General features: G+C 49.7%; 1 protein-coding gene across 1 annotated transcript in view; it reads right to left on the reverse strand.

The window, feature by feature from the left end:
- The window catches only part of LOC139549548 (contactin-5-like), a 785,449-nt gene that overhangs the window by 19,844 nt on the left and 747,288 nt on the right, over window positions 1-18,317 (reverse strand). The window contains exon 20 of the mRNA XM_071360158.1: window positions 16,765-16,999. Coding sequence (XP_071216259.1) covers window positions 16,765-16,999 — 235 coding nt within the window. The remainder of the gene's footprint in view (window positions 1-16,764; window positions 17,000-18,317) is intronic.

The following is an 18,317-nucleotide window of genomic DNA, read 5'->3' on the forward strand; positions in this document are numbered from 1 at the left end:
AAGGCAGTGATTGCTGAGATCTTGGTTGAAAACAGCAGAGGTTTATTTGGAGGATGAGTTAGTTAGGATGATATCTATGAGGGTGCCCGTGTTTACGGATTTGGGGTTGTACCTGGTAGGTTCATTGATCATTTGTGTGAGATTGAGGGCATCAAGCTTAGATTGTAGGATGGCCGGGGTGTTAAGCATGTCCCAGTTTAGGTCACCTAGCAGCACGAGCTCAGAAGATAGATGGGGGGCAATCAATTGACATATGGTGTCCAGGGCACAGCCGGGGGCAGAGTGTGGTCTATAGCAAGCGGCAACGGTAAGAGACTTGTTTCTGGAAAGGTGCATTTTTAAAAGTAGAAGCTCGAATTGTTTTGGTACACACCTGGATAGTAAGACAGAACTTTGCAAGCTGTCTCTGCAGTAGATTGCAACTCCGCCCCCTTTAGCTGTTCTATCTTGGCGGAAAATGTTATAGTTAGGGATGGAAATTTCAAGGTTTTTGGTAGTTTTCCTAAGCCAGGATTCAGACACGGCTAAGACATCCGGGTTGGCAGAATGTGCTAAAGCAGTGAATAAAGCAATCTTAGGGAGTAGGCCTCTAATGTTAACATGCCTGAAACCAAGGCTTTTACGGTTACAGAGGTCAACAAATGAGAGCACCTGGGGAGTGGGAGTGGGGCTAGGCACTGCAGGACCTGGATTAACCTCTACATCACCAGAGGAACAGAGGAGAAGTAGGATAAGGGTACGGCTAAAGGCTGTAAGAACTGTCCGTCTACCACGTTCGGAACAGATGTGTAGCCCTCCTATCTGATGCTGTCTGCTCAAAAAGAGTAGCATTGAATGCAAGGGAAGCTAGCGCGCATTTGGCCTCCCTTGATAAAAAAAAAGAAAAAAAGAATACCCAATCAGTGTTGAGCTAAACTGAGTGAGCCAAATTGTGAATGGTCCTGGGGCACCAAAAAAAAAAAAAGTGTCAAGGGAAGCCAGTTTAGATTTGGCTTCACATCAATCACATCACATCAAAAGCAAAATGTCATTACTGACAGAAAAAACTTTAATTGTTCCATCTCATTGTGTTGTTGTCTTCCGGTGGTTAGCTAGCTAGCTAAAATTGGCCCTTGCCTAAATTGGGTGGAGATGGGTGGAGATATGGATTTGGACTTGTGGTTTTACATAATTCTCCGTACTGATTATAACAGCGATTCCGATCCAATCATAAATTCATACATTGTGGCCACTTGCCTGAGAGGATGGATGTTCAATATGTAGCTAGATGTGGTATGCTAATGTTAACTAGCTGGCCTGTCGCATTGTTGTCTTTGAAAGGAAGTTAGGCTAGCGAGCAAGCAAGCATTTTAGCCAGGTTGCCTAGGACAACAACAACTAAAAGCATGTACTGTATGACAGAGTTGTAGATTGTTTGGGCAACATGAAAGAGAGGAGGATGGCAAGCGCGCACACACACACACACACACACACACACACACACACACACACACACACACACACACACACACACACACACACACACACACACACACACACACACACACACACACACACACACACACACACACACACACACACAAATCAGCACCATGGACAGCCACATCAATGGCTGATGTTGAATGGGCTAAATCGTTTTTGGTATCTTTTATTTGTTACCAGTGGTGGAAAAAGTACCCAATTGTCATACTTGTGTAAAAGTAAAGATACCTTAATAGAAAATAACTCAAGTGAAAGTCAGCCATTGAAGTATGACTTGAGTAAAAGTCTAAAGGTATTTGGTTTTAAATATACTTAAGTATCAAAAGTAAATGTAATTGCAAAAATATATTTAAGGATCATATCCAAAGTACAAATAACTTAAAATTACAGACGGCATCATTTTCTTGTTTTTGACATTTACGCGTAGCCAGGGGCACACTCCAACACTCAGACATCATTTACAAACGAAGCACGTGTGTTTAGTGAGTCCACCAGATCAGAAGGCAGTAGGGATGACCAGGGATGCTATCTTGATAAGTGTGTGAATTAGACACATATTCAAAATGCAAAATGTAACGAGTACTTTTGGCAGCCAGGGAAAATGTATGGAGTAAAAAGTACATTATTTTCTTTATGAATGTAGTGAAGTATATGTAAAACTTGGCAAAAATATAAATAGTAAAGTACAGATATCCCAAAAAACTACTTAAGTAGTACGTTCAAGCATTTTTACTTAATGACTTTACACCACTGGTTGTTACTGTATTAGACTAAACAGGTGATTCGATTATGTTGTTAAAGCTCCTGTTGTTGAAATGGTGCTGGAATAGTAGAGGCAGCTCCTGTTGTTGAAATGGTGCTGGAATAGTAGAGGCAGCTTCTGTTGTTGAAATGGTGCCGGAATAGTGGAGGCAGCTCCTGTTGTTGAAATGGTGCTGAATAGTGGAGGCAGCTCCTGTTGTTGAAATGGTGCTGGAATAGTGGAGGCAGCTCCTGTTGTTGAAATGGTGCTGGAATTGTGGAGGCAGCTCCTGTTGTTGAAATGCTGCTGGAATAGTGGAGGCAGCTCCTGTTGTTGAAATGGTGCTGGAATAGTAGAGGCAGCTCCTGTTGTTGAAATGGTGCTGGAATAGTAGAGGCAGCTCCTGTTGTTGAAATGGTGCTGGAATGGTGGAGGCAGCTCCTGTTGTTGAAATGGTGCTGGAATAGTGGAGGCAGCTCCTGTTGTTGAAATGCTGCTGGAATAGTGGAGGCAGCTCCTGTTGTTGAAATGGTGCTTGAGTAGTGGAGGCAGCTCCTGTTGTTGAAATGGTGCTGGAATAGTGGAGGCAGCTCCTGTTGTTGAAATGGTGCTGGAATAGTAGAGGCAGCTCCTGTTGTTGAAATGGTGCTGGAATAGTGGAGGCAGCTCCTGTTGTTGAAATGGTGCTGGAATGGTGGAGGCAGCTCCTGTTGTTGAGATTGTTATTGGAATAGTGGAGGCAGCTCCTGTTGTTGAAATGGTGCTGGAATAGTGGAGGCAGCTCCTGTTGTTGAAATGGTGCTGGAATAGTGGAGGCAGCTCCTGTTGTTGAAATGGTGCTGGAATAGTGGAGGCAGCTCCTGTTGTTGAAATGGTGCTGGAATAGTGGAGGCAGCTCCTGTTGTTGAAATGGTGCTGGAATGGTGGAGGCAGCTCCTGTTGTTGAGATTGTTATTGGAATAGTGGAGGCAGCTCCTGTTGTTGAAATGGTGCTGGAATAGTGGAGGCAGCTCCTGTTGTTGAAATGGTGCTGGAATAGTGGAGGCAGCTCCTGTTGTTGAAATGTTGCTGGAATAGTGGAGGCAGCTCCTGTTGTTGAAAGGGTGCTGGAATAGTAGATGCAGCTCCTGTTGTTGAAATGGTGCTGGAATAGTAGAGGCAGCTCCTGTTGTTGAAATGGTGCTGGAATAGTAGAGGCAGCTTCTGTTGTTGAAATGGTGCCGGAATAGTGGAGGCAGCTCCTGTTGTTGAAATGGTGCTGAATAGTGGAGGCAGCTCCTGTTGTTGAAATGGTGCTGGAATAGTGGAGGCAGCTCCTGTTGTTGAAATGGTGCTGGAATTGTGGAGGCAGCTCCTGTTGTTGAAATGCTGCTGGAATAGTGGAGGCAGCTCCTGTTGTTGAAATGGTGCTGGAATAGTAGAGGCAGCTCCTGTTGTTGAAATGGTGCTGGAATAGTAGAGGCAGCTCCTGTTGTTGAAATGGTGCTGGAATGGTGGAGGCAGCTCCTGTTGTTGAAATGGTGCTGGAATAGTGGAGGCAGCTCCTGTTGTTGAAATGCTGCTGGAATAGTGGAGGCAGCTCCTGTTGTTGAAATGGTGCTTGAGTAGTGGAGGCAGCTCCTGTTGTTGAAATGCTGCTGGAATAGTAGAGGCAGCTCCTGTTGTTGAAATGGTGCTGGAATAGTGGAGGCAGCTCCTGTTGTTGAAATGGTGCTGGAATAGTGGAGGCAGCTCCTGTTGTTGAAATGGTGCTGGAATAGTAGTGGCAGCTCCTGTTTTCTTGTAGAATTGCGGTAACTCTCTGTGGTTCTAAATTAATGCTTGTTTACTTAAAAATGTCAGAAACCTTAACTTGCTTGACCATGCTGTATGTCATGTAACTGTTTGTTACATGCAATATGCTTTGTGGACTTCACCGGACAGATGTTGCTCTCCGGTTTTAAGATGAAATAAAGGTGTAGTTGAATTTATTCTGTTACTGTGTTTTCTTATTATCTCTGCCTTTAGGACTATATATCACTGTGTCAAGGCATATGAACTAACAGGTTACAGAGCAAACAACATAATTATCACAACACATTGGTTGTAATATGGCTTTTTTCCAAAAGAAAAAGAGAAACTTGAACATGGACAGATTTTGGGTGGAGTGAAACAACTCGCTTTGGCTCTTACTCTCCGGTTCAGTCACTTTATAAGACCTGGACAACCAGGTGAGGGGAGTTCCCTGGTTCAGTCACTCTATAAGACCTGGACAACCAGGTGAGGGGAGTTCCCTGGTTCAGTCACTCTATAAGACCTGGACAACCAGGTGAGGGGAGTTCCCTGGTTCAGTCACTCTATAAGCACTGGACAACCAGGTGAGGGGAGTTCCCTGGTTCAGTCACTCTATAAGACCTGGACAACCAGGTGAGGGGAGTTCCCTGGTTCAGTCACTCTATAAGACCTGGACAACCAGGTGAGGGGAGTTCCCTGGTTCAGTCACTCTATAAGACCTGGACAACCAGGTGAGGGGAGTTCCCTGGTTCAGTCACTCTATAAGACCTGGACAACCAGGTGAGGGGAGTTCCCTGGTTCAGTCACTCTATAAGACCTGGACAACCAGGTGAGGGGAGTTCCCTGGTTCAGTCACTCTATAAGACCTGGACAACCAGGTGAGGGGAGTTCCCTGGTTCAGTCACTCTATAAGACCTGGACAACCAGGTGAGGGGAGTTCCCTGGTTCAGTCACTCTATAAGACCTGGACAACCAGGTGAGGGGAGTTCCCTGGTTCAGTCACTCTATAAGACCTGGACAACCAGGTGAGGGGAGTTCCCTGGTTCAGTCACTCTATAAGCACTGGACAACCAGGTGAGGGGAGTTCCCTGGTTCAGGCACTCTATAAGCACTGGACAACCAGGTGAGGGGAGTTACCTGGTTCAGTCACTTTATAAGACCTGGACAACCAGGTGAGGGGAGTTACCTGGTTCAGTCACTCTATAAAACCTGGACAACCAGGTGAGGGGAGTTCCCTGGTTCAGTCACTCTATAAGACCTGAACAACCAGGTGAGGGGAGTTCCCTGGTTCAGTCACTCTATAAGCACTGGACAACCAGGTGAGGGGAGTTCCCTGGTTCAGGCACTCTATAAGCACTGGACAACCAGGTGAGGGGAGTTCCCTGGTTCAGTCACTCTATAAGACCTGGACAACCAGGTGAGGGGAGTTCCCTGGTTCAGTCACTCTATAAGCACTGGACAACCAGGTGAGGGGAGTTCCCTGGTTCAGGCACTCTATAAGCACTGGACAACCAGGTGAGGGGAGTTACCTGGTTCAGTCACTTTATAAGCACTGGACAACCAGGTGAGGGGAGTTCCCTGGTTCAGTCACTCTATAAGACCTGGACAACCAGGTGAGGGGAGTTCCCTGGTTCAGTCACACTATAAGACCTGAACAACCAGGTGAGGGGAGTTCCTTGGTTCAGTCACTCTATAAGCACTGGACAACCAGGTGAGGGGAGTTCCCTGGTTCAGGCACTCTATAAGCACTGGACAACCAGGTGAGGGGAGTTCCCTGGTTCAGTCACTCTATAAGACCTGGACAACCAGGTGAGGGGAGTTCCCTGGTTCAGTCACTCTATAAGCACTGGACAACCAGGTGAGGGGAGTTCCCTGGTTCAGTCACTCTATAAGCACTGGACAACCAGGTGAGGGGAGTTCCCTGGTTCAGTCACTTTATAAGCACTGGACAACCAGGTGAGGTGAGTTCCCTGGTTCAGTCACTCTATAAGACCTGGACAACCAGGTGAGGGGAGTTCCCTGGTTCAGTCACTCTATACGCACTGGACAACCAGGTGAGGGGAGTTCCCTGGTTCAGTCTCTCTATAAGACCTGGACAACCAGGTGAGGGGAGTTCCCTGGTTCAGTCACTCTATAAGACCTGGACAACCAGGTGAGGGGAGTTCCCTGGTTCAGTCACTCTATAAGACCTGGACAACCAGGTGAGGGGAGTTCCCTGGTTCAGTCACTCTATAAGCACTGGACAACCAGGTGAGGGGAGTTCCCTGGTTCAGTCACTCTATAAGACCTGGACAACCAGGTAAGGGGAGTTCCCTGGTTCAGTCACTCTATAAGACCTGGACAACCAGGTGAGGGGAGTTCCCTGGTTCAGTCACTCTATAAGACCTGGACAACCAGGTGAGGGGAGTTCCCTGCTTCAGTCACTCTATAAGCACTGGACAACCAGGTGAGGGGAGTTCCCTGGTTCAGGCATTCTATAAGCACTGGACAACCAGGTGAGGGGAGTTACCTGGTTCAGTCACTTTATAAGACCTGGACAACCAGGTGAGGGGAGTTACCTGGTTCAGTCACTCTATAAAACCTGGACAACCAGGTGAGGGGAGTTCCCTGGTTCAGTCACTCTATAAGACCTGAACAACCAGGTGAGGGGAGTTCCCTGGTTCAGTCACTCTATAAGCACTGGACAACCAGGTGAGGGGAGTTCCCTGGTTCAGGCACTCTATAAGCACTGGACAACCAGGTGAGGGGAGTTCCCTGGTTCAGTCACTCTATAAGACCTGGACAACCAGGTGAGGGGAGTTCCCTGGTTCAGTCACTCTATAAGCACTGGACAACCAGGTGAGGGGAGTTCCCTGGTTCAGTCACTCTATAAGCACTGGACAACCAGGTGAGGGGAGTTCCCTGGTTCAGTCACTTTATAAGCACTGGACAACCAGGTGAGGGGAGTTCCCTGGTTCAGTCACTCTATACGACCTGGACAACCAGGTGAGGGGAGTTCCCTGGTTCAGTCACTCTATACGCACTGGACAACCAGGTGAGGGGAGTTCCCTGGTTCAGTCTCTCTATAAGACCTGGACAACCAGGTGAGGGGAGTTCCCTGGTTCAGTCACTCTATAAGACCTGGACAACCAGGTGAGGGGAGTTCCCTGGTTCAGTCACTCTATAAGACCTGGACAACCAGGTGAGGGGAGTTCCCTGGTTCAGTCACTCTATAAGCACTGGACAACCAGGTGAGGGGAGTTCCCTGGTTCAGTCACTCTATAAGACCTGGACAACCAGGTGAGGGGAGTTCCCTGGTTCAGTCACTCTATAAGACCTGGACAACCAGGTGAGGGGAGTTCCCTGGTTCAGTCACTCTATAAGACCTGGACAACCAGGTGAGGGGAGTTCCCTGGTTCAGTCACTCTATAAGCACTGGACAACCAGGTGAGGGGAGTTCCCTGGTTCAGTCACTCTATAAGACCTGGACAACCAGGTGAGGGGAGTTCCCTGGTTCAGTCACTCTATAAGACCTGGACAACCAGGTGAGGGGAGTTCCCTGGTTCAGTCACTCTATACGCACTGGACAACCAGGTGAGGGGAGTTCCCTGGTTCAGTCACTCTATAAGCACTGGACAACCAGGTGAGGGGAGTTCCCTGGTTCAGTCACTCTATAAGACCTGGACAACCAGGTGAGGGGAGTTCCCTGGTTCAGTCACTCTATAAGACCTGGACAACCAGGTGAGGGGAGTTCCCTGGTTCAGTCACTCTATAAGCCCTAGACAACCAGGTGAGGGGAGTTCCCTGGTTCAGTCACTCTATAAGACCTGGACAACCAGGTGAGGGGAGTTCCCTGGTTCAGTCACTCTATAAGACCTGGACAACCAGGTGAGGGGAGTTCCCTGGTTCAGTCACTCTATAAGCACTGTACAACCAGGTGAGGGGAGTTCCCTGGTTCAGTCACTCTATAAGACCTGGACAACCAGGTGAGGGGAGTTCCCTGGTTCAGTCACTCTATAAGCACTGGACAACCAGGTGAGGGGAGTTCCCTGGTTCAGTCACTCTATAAGACCTGGACAACCAGGTGAGGGGAGTTCCCTGGTTCAGTCACTCTATAAGACCTGGACAACCAGGTGAGGGGAGTTCCCTGGTTCAGTCACTCTATACGCACTGGACAACCAGGTGAGGGGAGTTCCCTGGTTCAGTCACTCTATAAGCACTGGACAACCAGGTGAGGGGAGTTCCCTGGTTCAGTCACTCTATAAGACCTGGACAACCAGGTGAGGGGAGTTCCCTGGTTCAGTCACTCTATAAGACCTGGACAACCAGGTGAGGGGAGTTCCCTGGTTCAGTCACTCTATAAGCCCTAGACAACCAGGTGAGGGGAGTTCCCTGGTTCAGTCACTCTATAAGACCTGGACAACCAGGTGAGGGGAGTTCCCTGGTTCAGTCACTCTATAAGACCTGGACAACCAGGTGAGGGGAGTTCCCTGGTTCAGTCACTCTATAAGCACTGTACAACCAGGTGAGGGGAGTTCCCTGGTTCAGTCACTCTATAAGACCTGGACAACCAGGTGAGGGGAGTTCCCTGGTTCAGTCACTCTATAAGCACTGGACAACCAGGTGAGGGGAGTTCCCTGGTTCAGTCACTCTATAAGACCTGGACAACCAGGTGAGGGGAGTTCCCTGGTTCAGTCACTCTATAAGACCTGGACAACCAGGTGAGGGGAGTTCCCTGGTTCAGTCACTCTATAAGCACTGGACAACCAGGTGAGGGGAGTTCCCTGGTTCAGTCACTCTATAAGACCTGGACAACCAGGTGAGGGGAGTTCCCTGGTTCAGTCACTCTATAAGACCTGGACAACGAGGTGAGGGGAGTTCCCTGGTTCAGTCACTCTATAAGACCTGGACAACCAGGTGAGGGGAGTTCCCTGGTTCAGTCACTCTATAATACCTGGACAACCAGGTGAGGGGAGTTCCCTGGTTCAGTCACTCTATAAGACCTGGACAACCAGGTGAGGGGAGTTCCCTGGTTCAGGCACTCTATAAGCACTGGACAACCAGGTGAGGGGAGTTACCTGGTTCAGTCACTTTATAAGACCTGGACAACCAGGTGAGGGGAGTTACCTGGTTCAGTCACTCTATAAGACCTGGACAACCAGGTGAGGGGAGTTCCCTGGTTCAGTCACTCTATAAGACCTGGACAACCAGGTGAGGGGAGTTCCCTGGTTCAGTCACTCTATAAGACCTGAACAACCAGGTGAGGGGAGTTCCCTGGTTCAGTCACTCTATAAGCACTGGACAACCAGGTGAGGGGAGTTCCCTGGTTCAGGCACTCTATAAGCACTGGACAACCAGGTGAGGGGAGTTCCCTGGTTCAGTCACTCTATAAGACCTGGACAACCAGGTGAGGGGAGTTCCCTGGTTCAGTCACTCTATAAGCACTGGACAACCAGGTGAGGGGAGTTCCCTGGTTCAGGCACTCTATAAGCACTGGACAACCAGGTGAGGGGAGTTACCTGGTTCAGTCACTTTATAAGCACTGGACAACCAGGTGAGGGGAGTTCCCTGGTTCAGTCACTCTATAAGACCTGGACAACCAGGTGAGGGGAGTTCCCTGGTTCAGTCACACTATAAGACCTGAACAACCAGGTGAGGGGAGTTCCTTGGTTCAGTCACTCTATAAGCACTGGACAACCAGGTGAGGGGAGTTCCCTGGTTCAGGCACTCTATAAGCACTGGACAACCAGGTGAGGGCAGTTCCCTGGTTCAGTCACTCTATAAGACCTGGACAACCAGGTGAGGGGAGTTCCCTGGTTCAGTCACTCTATAAGCACTGGACAACCAGGTGAGGGGAGTTCCCTGGTTCAGTCACTCTATAAGCACTGGACAACCAGGTGAGGGGAGTTCCCTGGTTCAGTCACTTTATAAGCACTGGACAACCAGGTGAGGGGAGTTCCCTGGTTCAGTCACTCTATAAGACCTGGACAACCAGGTGAGGGGAGTTCCCTGGTTCAGTCACTCTATACGCACTGGACAACCAGGTGAGGGGAGTTCCCTGGTTCAGTCTCTCTATAAGACCTGGACAACCAGGTGAGGGGAGTTCCCTGGTTCAGTCGTTCTATAAGACCTGGACAACCAGGTGAGGGGAGTTCCCTGGTTCAGTCACTCTATAAGACCTGGACAACCAGGTGAGGGGAGTTCCCTGGTTCAGTCACTCTATAAGCACTGGACAACCAGGTGAGGGGAGTTCCCTGGTTCAGTCACTCTATAAGACCTGGACAACCAGGTAAGGGGAGTTCCCTGGTTCAGTCACTCTATAAGACCTGGACAACCAGGTGAGGGGAGTTCCCTGGTTCAGTCACTCTATAAGACCTGGACAACCAGGTGAGGGGAGTTCCCTGCTTCAGTCACTCTATAAGCACTGGACAACCAGGTGAGGGGAGTTCCCTGGTTCAGGCATTCTATAAGCACTGGACAACCAGGTGAGGGGAGTTACCTGGTTCAGTCACTTTATAAGACCTGGACAACCAGGTGAGGGGAGTTACCTGGTTCAGTCACTCTATAAAACCTGGACAACCAGGTGAGGGGAGTTCCCTGGTTCAGTCACTCTATAAGACCTGAACAACCAGGTGAGGGGAGTTCCCTGGTTCAGTCACTCTATAAGCACTGGACAACCAGGTGAGGGGAGTTCCCTGCTTCAGGCACTCTATAAGCACTGGACAACCAGGTGAGGGGAGTTCCCTGGTTCAGTCACTCTATAAGACCTGGACAACCAGGTGAGGGGAGTTCCCTGGTTCAGTCACTCTATAAGCACTGGACAACCAGGTGAGGGGAGTTCCCTGGTTCAGTCACTCTATAAGCACTGGACAACCAGGTGAGGGGAGTTCCCTGGTTCAGTCACTTTATAAGCACTGGACAACCAGGTGAGGGGAGTTCCCTGGTTCAGTCACTCTATACGACCTGGACAACCAGGTGAGGGGAGTTCCCTGGTTCAGTCACTCTATACGCACTGGACAACCAGGTGAGGGGAGTTCCCTGGTTCAGTCTCTCTATAAGACCTGGACAACCAGGTGAGGGGAGTTCCCTGGTTCAGTCACTCTATAAGACCTGGACAACCAGGTGAGGGGAGTTCCCTGGTTCAGTCACTCTATAAGACCTGGACAACCAGGTGAGGGGAGTTCCCTGGTTCAGTCACTCTATAAGCACTGGACAACCAGGTGAGGGGAGTTCCCTGGTTCAGTCACTCTATAAGACCTGGACAACCAGGTGAGGGGAGTTCCCTGGTTCAGTCACTCTATAAGACCTGGACAACCAGGTGAGGGGAGTTCCCTGGTTCAGTCACTCTATAAGCACTGGACAACCAGGTGAGGGGAGTTCCCTGGTTCAGTCACTCTATAAGCCCTAGACAACCAGGTGAGGGGAGTTCCCTGGTTCAGTCACTCTATAAGACCTGGACAACCAGGTGAGGGGAGTTCCCTGGTTCAGTCACTCTATAAGACCTGGACAACCAGGTGAGGGGAGTTCCCTGGTTCAGTCACTCTATAAGACCTGGACAACCAGGTGAGGGGAGTTCCCTGGTTCAGTCACTCTATAAGACCTGGACAACCAGGTGAGGGGAGTTCCCTGGTTCAGTCACTCTATAAGCACTGGACAACCAGGTGAGGGGAGTTCCCTGGTTCAGTCACTCTATAAGACCTGGACAACCAGGTGAGGGGAGTTCCCTGGTTCAGTCACTCTATAAGACCTGGACAACCAGGTGAGGGGAGTTCCCTGGTTCAGTCACTCTATAAGACCTGGACAACGAGGTGAGGGGAGTTCCCTGGTTCAGTCACTCTATAAGACCTGGACAACCAGGTGAGGGGAGTTCCCTGGTTCAGTCACTCTATAATACCTGGACAACCAGGTGAGGGGAGTTCCCTGGTTCAGTCACTCTATAAGACCTGGACAACCAGGTGAGGGGAGTTCCCTGGTTCAGGCACTCTATAAGCACTGGACAACCAGGTGAGGGGAGTTACCTGGTTCAGTCACTTTATAAGACCTGGACAACCAGGTGAGGGGAGTTACCTGGTTCAGTCACTCTATAAGACCTGGACAACCAGGTGAGGGGAGTTCCCTGGTTCAGTCACTCTATAAGACCTGAACAACCAGGTGAGGGGAGTTCCCTGGTTCAGTCACTCTATAAGCACTGGACAACCAGGTGAGGGAAGTTCCCTGGTTCAGGCACTCTATAAGCACTGGACAACCAGGTGAGGGGAGTTCCCTGGTTCAGTCACTCTATAAGACCTGGACAACCAGGTGAGGGGAGTTCCCTAGTTCAGTCACTCTATAAGCACTGGACAACCAGGTGAGGGGAGTTCCCTGGTTCAGTCACTCTATAAGCACTGGACAACCAGGTGAGGGGAGTTCCCTGGTTCAGTCACTCTATACGCACTGGACAACCAGGTGAGGGGAGTTCCCTGGTTCAGTCATTCTATAAGACCTGGACAACCAGGTGAGGGGAGTTCCCTGGTTCAGTCACTCTATAAGACCTGGACAACCAGGTGAGGGGAGTTCCCTGGTTCAGTCACTCTATAAGCACTGTACAACCAGGTGAGGGGAGTTCCCTGGTTCAGTCACTCTATAAGACCTGGACAACCAGGTGAGGGGAGTTCCCTGGTTCAGTCACTCTATAAGACCTGAACAACCAGGTGAGGGGAGTTCCCTGGTTCAGTCACTCTATAAGCACTGGACAACCAGGTGAGGGGAGTTCCCTGGTTCAGGCACTCTATAAGCACTGGACAACCAGGTGAGGGGAGTTCCCTGGTTCAGTCACTCTATAAGACCTGGACAACCAGGTGAGGGGAGTTCCCTGGTTCAGTCACTCTATAAGCACTGGACAACCAGGTGAGGGGAGTTCCCTGGTTCAGTCACTCTATAAGCACTGGACAACCAGGTGAGGGGAGTTCCCTGGTTCAGTCACTCTATAAGACCTGGACAACCAGGTGAGGGGAGTTCCCTGGTTCAGTCACTCTATAAGACCTGGACAACCAGGTGAGGGGAGTTCCCTGGTTCAGTCACTCTATACGCACTGGACAACCAGGTGAGGGGAGTTCCCTGGTTCAGTCACTCTATAAGCACTGGACAACCAGGTGAGGGGAGTTCCCTGGTTCAGTCACTCTATAAGACCTGGACAACCAGGTGAGGGGAGTTCCCTGGTTCAGTCACTCTATAAGACCTGGACAACCAGGTGAGGGGAGTTCCCTGGTTCAGTCACTCTATAAGCCCTAGACAACCAGGTGAGGGGAGTTCCCTGGTTCAGTCACTCTATAAGACCTGGACAACCAGGTGAGGGGAGTTCCCTGGTTCAGTCACTCTATAAGACCTGGACAACCAGGTGAGGGGAGTTCCCTGGTTCAGTCACTCTATAAGCACTGTACAACCAGGTGAGGGGAGTTCCCTGGTTCAGTCACTCTATAAGACCTGGACAACCAGGTGAGGGGAGTTCCCTGGTTCAGTCACTCTATAAGCACTGGACAACCAGGTGAGGGGAGTTCCCTGGTTCAGTCACTCTATAAGACCTGGACAACCAGGTGAGGGGAGTTCCCTGGTTCAGTCACTCTATAAGACCTGGACAACCAGGTGAGGGGAGTTCCCTGGTTCAGTCACTCTATACGCACTGGACAACCAGGTGAGGGGAGTTCCCTGGTTCAGTCACTCTATAAGCACTGGACAACCAGGTGAGGGGAGTTCCCTGGTTCAGTCACTCTATAAGACCTGGACAACCAGGTGAGGGGAGTTCCCTGGTTCAGTCACTCTATAAGACCTGGACAACCAGGTGAGGGGAGTTCCCTGGTTCAGTCACTCTATAAGCCCTAGACAACCAGGTGAGGGGAGTTCCCTGGTTCAGTCACTCTATAAGACCTGGACAACCAGGTGAGGGGAGTTCCCTGGTTCAGTCACTCTATAAGACCTGGACAACCAGGTGAGGGGAGTTCCCTGGTTCAGTCACTCTATAAGCACTGGACAACCAGGTGAGGGGAGTTCCCTGGTTCAGTCACTCTATAAGCCCTAGACAACCAGGTGAGGGGAGTTCCCTGGTTCAGTCACTCTATAAGACCTGGACAACCAGGTGAGGGGAGTTCCCTGGTTCAGTCACTCTATAAGACCTGGACAACCAGGTGAGGGGAGTTCCCTGGTTCAGTCACTCTATAAGACCTGGACAACCAGGTGAGGGGAGTTCCCTGGTTCAGTCACTCTATAAGACCTGGACAACCAGGTGAGGGGAGTTCCCTGGTTCAGTCACTCTATAAGCACTGGACAACCAGGTGAGGGGAGTTCCCTGGTTCAGTCACTCTATAAGACCTGGACAACCAGGTGAGGGGAGTTCCCTGGTTCAGTCACTCTATAAGACCTGGACAACCAGGTGAGGGGAGTTCCCTGGTTCAGTCACTCTATAAGACCTGGACAACGAGGTGAGGGGAGTTCCCTGGTTCAGTCACTCTATAAGACCTGGACAACCAGGTGAGGGGAGTTCCCTGGTTCAGTCACTCTATAATACCTGGACAACCAGGTGAGGGGAGTTCCCTGGTTCAGTCACTCTATAAGACCTGGACAACCAGGTGAGGGGAGTTCCCTGGTTCAGGCACTCTATAAGCACTGGACAACCAGGTGAGGGGAGTTACCTGGTTCAGTCACTTTATAAGACCTGGACAACCAGGTGAGGGGAGTTACCTGGTTCAGTCACTCTATAAGACCTGGACAACCAGGTGAGGGGAGTTCCCTGGTTCAGTCACTCTATAAGACCTGAACAACCAGGTGAGGGGAGTTCCCTGGTTCAGTCACTCTATAAGCACTGGACAACCAGGTGAGGGAAGTTCCCTGGTTCAGGCACTCTATAAGCACTGGACAACCAGGTGAGGGGAGTTCCCTGGTTCAGTCACTCTATAAGACCTGGACAACCAGGTGAGGGGAGTTCCCTAGTTCAGTCACTCTATAAGCACTGGACAACCAGGTGAGGGGAGTTCCCTGGTTCAGTCACTCTATAAGCACTGGACAACCAGGTGAGGGGAGTTCCCTGGTTCAGTCACTCTATACGCACTGGACAACCAGGTGAGGGGAGTTCCCTGGTTCAGTCATTCTATAAGACCTGGACAACCAGGTGAGGGGAGTTCCCTGGTTCAGTCACTCTATAAGACCTGGACAACCAGGTGAGGGGAGTTCCCTGGTTCAGTCACTCTATAAGCACTGTACAACCAGGTGAGGGGAGTTCCCTGGTTCAGTCACTCTATAAGACCTGGACAACCAGGTGAGGGGAGTTCCCTGGTTCAGTCACTCTATAAGACCTGAACAACCAGGTGAGGGGAGTTCCCTGGTTCAGTCACTCTATAAGCACTGGACAACCAGGTGAGGGGAGTTCCCTGGTTCAGGCACTCTATAAGCACTGGACAACCAGGTGAGGGGAGTTCCCTGGTTCAGTCACTCTATAAGACCTGGACAACCAGGTGAGGGGAGTTCCCTGGTTCAGTCACTCTATAAGCACTGGACAACCAGGTGAGGGGAGTTCCCTGGTTCAGTCACTCTATAAGCACTGGACAACCAGGTGAGGGGAGTTCCCTGGTTCAGTCACTTTATAAGCACTGGACAACCAGGTGAGGGGAGTTCCCTGGTTCAGTCACTCTATAAGACCTGGACAACCAGGTGAGGGGAGTTCCCTGGTTCAGTCACTCTATACGCACTGGACAACCAGGTGAGGGGAGTTCCCTGGTTCAGTCACTCTATAAGACCTGGACAACCAGGTGAGGGGAGTTCCCTGGTTCAGTCACTCTATAAGCCCTGGACAACCAGGTGAGGGGAGTTCCCTGGTTCAGGCACTCTATAAGACCTGGACAACCAGGTGAGGGGTGTTCCCTGGTTCAGGCACTCTATAAGACCTGGACAACCAGGTGAGGGGAGTTCCCTGGTTCAGTCACTCTATAAGACCTGGACAACCAGGTGAGGGGAGTTCCCTGGTTCAGTCACTTTATAAGACCTAGACAACTAACCAGGTGAGGGGAGTTCCCTGGTTCAGTCACTCTATAAGACATGGACAACCAGGTGAGGGGAGTTCCTTACTAATCAGTGACCTTAATTCACCAAACAAGTACAATGATTGGAGGACTAAGTGTAGGAGGTCTTTCTCTTTGAATAACTGTTTTACATTTCCAAAACCAACAAATCAACCCATTGGCTAGATGACTAAGATGTGCTCTTTTGATTTTTAGTCTTCTGAGATCATAGGACATGACATAAGAACTCTTTCGACATGACATTATAACTCTTAGGACATGACATAAGAATTCCTTGGACATGCCGTAAGAACTCATAGGACATGACATAAGAACTCATAGGACATGACATAAGAATGCATTGGACATGACATAAGAATTCATAGGACATGATATAAGAACTCTTGAGACATGACATAATATCTCCTAGGACATGACATAAAAACTCCTAGGGCATGACATAAGAAGTCCACCCATCAGCAGACACTAGTACATTAAATACATAAGAAGTCCACCCCTCAGCAGACACTAGTACATTAGATACATAAGAAGTCCACCCATCAGCAGACACTAGTACATTAGATACATAAGAAGTCCACCCCTCAGCAGACACTAGTACATTAAATACATAAGAAGTCCACCCCTCAGCAGACACTAGTCCATTAGATAAACAGGGCGTGAAGGAGCCACTTCTCTTTGAAGAACGTCAACCTTCCCAACACCTACAAAGCCATCCTTAGATGTGTGAGTGCAAGAACTCACCCCCCTCTGCAGAGTACACAGTGACCACACCACTGAAGGGTCCATCTCCCTTGTTGTTGTACACGCCCACTTTCACTTCGAAGGGGGTGAGGGGAGGGAAGGTCTCGTCTCTGTACTTGTATGTAGTGGAATCTGCTGATGTCACCATCTTTTCCTTCCAGCCTCGCGTACCATTGGCTCGGAATGCCACGATGTAGCCAAAGCCCTCGCCATTCTGGAACTCCTCAGACACAGGCTGGAAAACAAGGAAAGAGATACAGTTTTATTGGACATAAAACCCAAATCAATGACCACAACATTGGTCATTTAAATAGCTGAATACATTAATTTACATTCATAAATTAATTCATCCGTTCAAACATCAGCCCATCCTGCTGTAGATATTAATAATTGTATTGTATTCAAGTAGCATCCTTATAGGAGCCTATCTCGACGCTCGTATCTAGCTTACAATATCATAATACAGATAGTTGTACCTACAGCACCATGTACCTAAAGCACCTTGTACCTAGAGCACCTTGTACCTAGACCACCTTGTACCTAGACCACCTGGAGCACCTTGTACCTAGAGCACCTAGAGCACATTGTACCTAGAGCACCTAGAGCACATTGTACCTAGAGCACATTGTACCTAGACCACCTTGTACCTAGACCACCTTGTACCTAGAGTACATTGTACCTAGATCACCTTGTACCTAGAGTACCTTGTACCTAGAGCACCTAGAGCACCTTGTACCTAGAGCACCTAGAGCACCGTGTACCTAGAGTACCTTTTACCTAGAGCACCTAGAGCACCTTGTACCCAGAGCACCTTGTACCTAGAGCACCTTTCACCTAGAGCACCTTGTACCTAGAGCACCTAGAGTACATTGTACCTAGAGCACATTGTACCTAGAGCACCTTGTACCTAGATCAACTTGTACCTAGAGCACCTTGTACCTAGACCACCTTGTACCTAGACCACCTGGAGCACCTTGTACCTAGAGCACCTAGAGCACATTGTACCTAGAGCACCTAGAGCACATTGTACCTAGAGCAAATTGTACCTAGACCACCTTGTACCTAGACCAGCTTGTACCTAGACCACCTAGAGCAAATTGTACCTAGAGCACCTTGTACCTAGAGCTCCTTGTACCTAGAGCTCCTTGTACCTAGAGCTCCTTGTACCTAGACCACCTTGTACCTAGAGCACATTGTACCTAGAGCACCTTGTACCTAGACCACCTTGTACCTAGACCACCTTGTACCTAGACCACCTTGTACCTAGACCACCTAGACCACCTAGAGCACCTTTCACCTAGAGCACCTACACCACCTAGAGCACATTGTACCTAGACCACCTAGACCACCTAGAGCACATTGTACCTAGACCACCTAGAGCACATTGTACCTAGACCACCTAGACCACCTTGACCACCTAGACCACTTAGAGCACATTGTACCTAGACCACCTAGAGCACATTGTACCTAGACCACCTAGACCATCTAGAGCACCTTTCACCTAGACCACCTAGACCACCTAGAGCACATTGTACCTAGACCACCTAGACCAC

The sequence above is a fragment of the Salvelinus alpinus genome, chromosome 22 (assembly GCF_045679555.1).
Source record: "Salvelinus alpinus chromosome 22, SLU_Salpinus.1, whole genome shotgun sequence".
In the NCBI taxonomy this organism is placed as follows: domain Eukaryota; kingdom Metazoa; phylum Chordata; class Actinopteri; order Salmoniformes; family Salmonidae; genus Salvelinus; species Salvelinus alpinus.